This window comes from Etheostoma spectabile, chromosome 13 (genome assembly GCF_008692095.1).
Source record: "Etheostoma spectabile isolate EspeVRDwgs_2016 chromosome 13, UIUC_Espe_1.0, whole genome shotgun sequence".
NCBI classification, from domain to species: Eukaryota; Metazoa; Chordata; class Actinopteri; order Perciformes; family Percidae; genus Etheostoma; species Etheostoma spectabile.
In genome coordinates, this window is record NC_045745.1 from 25,678,571 (window position 1) to 25,682,519 (window position 3,949).

At 38.2% G+C, this 3,949-nt stretch overlaps 1 protein-coding gene and 1 long non-coding RNA gene across 9 annotated transcripts in view; one reads left to right on the plus strand and one right to left on the minus strand.

Moving 5' to 3' along the window:
* The window catches only part of LOC116700341 (uncharacterized), a 273,867-nt gene that overhangs the window by 189,614 nt on the left and 80,304 nt on the right, over nucleotides 1–3,949 (minus strand). The gene's annotated exons all lie outside the window — the stretch shown is intronic.
* The window catches only part of dlg4a (discs, large homolog 4a (Drosophila)), a 62,848-nt gene that overhangs the window by 46,859 nt on the left and 12,040 nt on the right, over nucleotides 1–3,949 (plus strand). For all 8 annotated transcript variants that reach the window (XM_032533423.1, XM_032533425.1, XM_032533422.1 and 5 more), the window contains 3 exons: nucleotides 818–871; nucleotides 1,888–1,938; nucleotides 2,116–2,240. In XM_032533423.1, the coding sequence (XP_032389314.1) occupies nucleotides 818–871; nucleotides 1,888–1,938; nucleotides 2,116–2,240 (230 nt within the window). The remainder of the gene's footprint in view (nucleotides 1–817; nucleotides 872–1,887; nucleotides 1,939–2,115; nucleotides 2,241–3,949) is intronic.

Genomic DNA, 3,949 nt, shown 5'->3' on the forward strand with positions numbered 1-3,949 from the left:
GTGTGTGTGTGTGTGTGTGTGTCAGAGCTGTCAGAGCAGTGAAGGTCAGCAGGCTGATTTTATGCTGCTGTTAGCTGTTCTGTAAGCACTTCAGATGTGCAGCGTCTCTCCCATGCTAATCAGCGTGGTACGGAACAATGACAGAAATAAACACAGGAGTGCTCTCCAAAAGTGTACTGTACATAATGGTGTTTCTACATCCTCCAACATCAGATACCTTAATGATAAGAGTGAATCATTCAAAGAAGCATGAAAGAATGAGAAAATGTTATAAAGCGATTTACAGGAGAGGGAAAAGAACAGTGGGTTAAGGTTATCTGTCATGCTTTAGATGAGCTGACAGAGAACAGTCCCAGCAGGTAAACCAAAACCCCATCAATGCCAAAAACTCCTGTCCTCTCATTGACTTTATGTCTTTAGAGGTTTTGAAACGATTGGTAGGTGGGAGGCAGATGTCCATACCCACAGTAATTAACTAGATAGCCATTTACAGCATCAGTAACACAAGCTATACTATAATTCAACCAAGAAAATCCAAGAATTTGGTAAAACCATGGGGTCAAGCATGAATTATTATGTGTACATCATGGCTGAATAGTAACAAATGGCTCCTGAGCAGTGCTCTGTATCCTTTTTAGAGTGACAACCACAGCAGAATGAGAATGGTCTTATCACAGCTAAGAGTTAAAATGGCCATCAGTCTTGGCTGTGATAGTATGTTTGAGGGATATTTACTGAGAGCTCACCCAGGACCTGCCTCATCTTTGAGTTTTTAGCCATTCTTTCTTAATGATGTGTCTTCTCTCTCTGCCTCTAGGGAAATACTCCTCCAGTGGTGGTGAACACTGATACACTCGATGGCTCCCCATATGTAAGGATTATTTTTAAGCTTCCCTTTGTTGTATTTTTATGTTAGGCTCAATTTAACTGACTTCATATTCAGTCCATATTATCTTTAATTCAATTCCTTTCCCAGCATCCAGGTAGTAGTAGGTTTTTTGCGCATTGTTTTAATCGGATGATAAATGTACAAACTCGTTTTACCCCTTTTTAATTACATTTAGGTTTCCCTGTTTGATATACAGTGCATTAGACATTAGACAATTTGATTTGAAGTTGTTTAATCATGTCTTTTCTAAAACGAAAGCAGTGTCATGGTTACAGAAGGAGGCTTTGGGAGAAAACCCTCCCTCCACAGACCAGTATTTCTACACCGCTACAGTACTAAGAAAAGTTGTTTTCTAGGTCAGACACCAAAACAGTGAAGTCTGAAGTTCTTTAAATTCCCTCTTCCTCTGGGACTCGCAGAGGTAATGCTGATATGTGGCTGAGTCGTTCAGCCAGAAGGCAGAATTAGACTAAAAGAATAGTGTTGCTTTTTTCAACCAGGTACCAAACTGGTCCAAACATACAGTATGTCAAAAAGGAGGAGAATGATGCTGGATCAAATTTAGTGGACTTCTTAAAGAGATGCTTTAATTAGATTTTGGTGCTGATGGTGCTGTGTTGAGTAACTGATGGAAAATCCCCCAAGCAGGATTTGTTTAGTAGGAAGGTGAATGCCTCCAACAGCTGATTCGAGTTAGGTAGAGCATTGATTAAGAGTTAGGTCTTCCTGAAAGAATTTACGCTGAGATACATTTCAATCAGGAGAAACTAGTTGCAGATATACAACAGTTATACACAGCATGATAAATTGTACATTTATTTGGATAACAGCTGAATTAATTTGGGAGAGCATTGGTTAACAGTTAGGTCTTCCTGAAAGAATTTACGCTGAGCTACATTTGTACACATAGTTAAACTTGTATAATTGTTTAAATAATTATAAAATTCCTTAAAATCTATCTTTCTGTAAATTACACTATAAACATTCCTTTCTGACAGGTGAATGGGACAGAAGGGGAAATCGAATATGAGGAGATCACACTGGAGAGAGTGAGTCTGAGAAAATTACCTTTTTAACTAACATTTTAGACATACTGTATTTAGATGTATCAAAAAGTAAATGAAAAAAGAATAGTTTCAACTATGACTGTCTTCAATCTCTAAAGCCACAGTCAAATGTACTTGATGTGAACAATAATGTGTTTTTGTTTGTATTTGCTACTGCAGGGTAACTCAGGCCTGGGCTTCAGCATAGCAGGTGGAACAGACAACCCTCACGTGGGCGATGACCCCAGCATCTTCATCACCAAAATCATACCTGGAGGAGCCGCGGCTCAGGATGGGCGGCTGAGGTAAAAGCGCACACATCAGAGCTAAAAAAAACACAAAGCCAGCTTTAATGCATTCATGTTCCCAAATTCCACAAATATAAAATCCAACAATCAAGAAAGCCCATGGGCCCATTAGGTCGACTTGGGTTTCAGATGAAAGAAATGCTGCTCTATTGCCCCCATTTACCCTGCTTTCTCTCTCCACCTTCCTGCACATTTTCTTTTGTATTTACCTATTCAGACAGCCAGTCACTTTTCTTCCTGGCAAACACACTTAGAGACCGAGAAACCACCCAAGTAGAACCTCACCTCTTAGTTTTAAGCATCAAAGTTACATCAGAGAAGACCTGCCTGTTTATTACAAGATCTGAATGCGTCTACCTAACTAAATATCTCATAATATTATTTTTTTGGAAGGTTCAAAACAGTCTTGTACAAATGTACAACATGCATAAATGTTAAAAGAGATCTTATTGTTATTCCAATATATGGTGTTGTAAAGAAATAGCAATAAATGAGCCCTGTACAGAGGCATCCTTCTCGCCCATCTCTTTACAGTTGACCTATAAATGTCCATTTGGAGGAACTTCAGCGTGTAAAGCAGGCCTGGAGAGATATTATATTACTTATATTTGCCTGAATGCAATGTTTTTTTTTCTTGGCCTTTATAGTCTGCTGTGGGCAACATATTTCAAATATCTCAAGGAAAATACTTTAAGCTTTTCAAAACCTGCAATTTGTGGATGTAAACTTGATGTTGCTTCAGATGGTTTGAAGTGGCTGACTCAGTGGCTCCTATTATTCATTTTGAAAAATCTTTGAAAATCTGTATAAAACATTCTGTGAGGTTTATGAAAGGGTGGTTTAAAAGGGCTGATTTGTAACAATTAGTATGCATAAATTGGTCTTTATGGCTTAATAAAAGGTTGTATGCAAACCCCTATGAGCACAAAGCTACAAAGAACATTTAGGATACTTTATGGTGGAGTTGCACTAGAATTACCATTAAAAATGCATTAAAAATAGCAATAAAAATGTGTTACTTTACAATAACAGTTTGCTCTTCTCTACATGCAAAAAGTATATATAGTTGACATAGTGTGCACAACAGATGAAAAAATATGTTGGAAGCCTTTGGCAATTAGACCCCATTGTGGCGTCATCATCCTTTTAAGGTGGTAGATATGCCATGAGCTGTACATGAATATCCCTCTGATGGAGTCTATACTGGTGGTGGTGGTTTTGGTGAAGGGGTGAATGGATGTCTGGGAGAGAGATGAATGGGATGTGGGGCAGGATTTCTGATGAGCTCAGTGGATGTGAGCGTGTGTAAATAAATACAGAAAGCATGAAGGTAGTCTTCCTCATTGAACTTTTACTAAGCTTCATTTGATAAACCTCTTGCAGCCCTCAAGAATTATTATAGCCTTACAAAATGTTACACCCTAAAATTGTCATGGTCGTAAAAATCAATTTTAAACACATGACAAATGAATGAAAGAGTCAAAAGTCGAAAGTAGAGTTTTTAGGCCCTTAGAGGAAGAATGTGGGCTTTTGAAAATAGCCATTTTATCAAAATCTTCCTGCTTGAAAATCAGCGTGTCTCCTGCACAAAGGCTGTCACATGCATTTCACATGTCAATGGTTAACACAAAGAGATCTATACTAAAGCTAAACCTTTTGCTAGATCAATTGCAGAAGGGTTTCCACACTTGTTAATATCGGATACT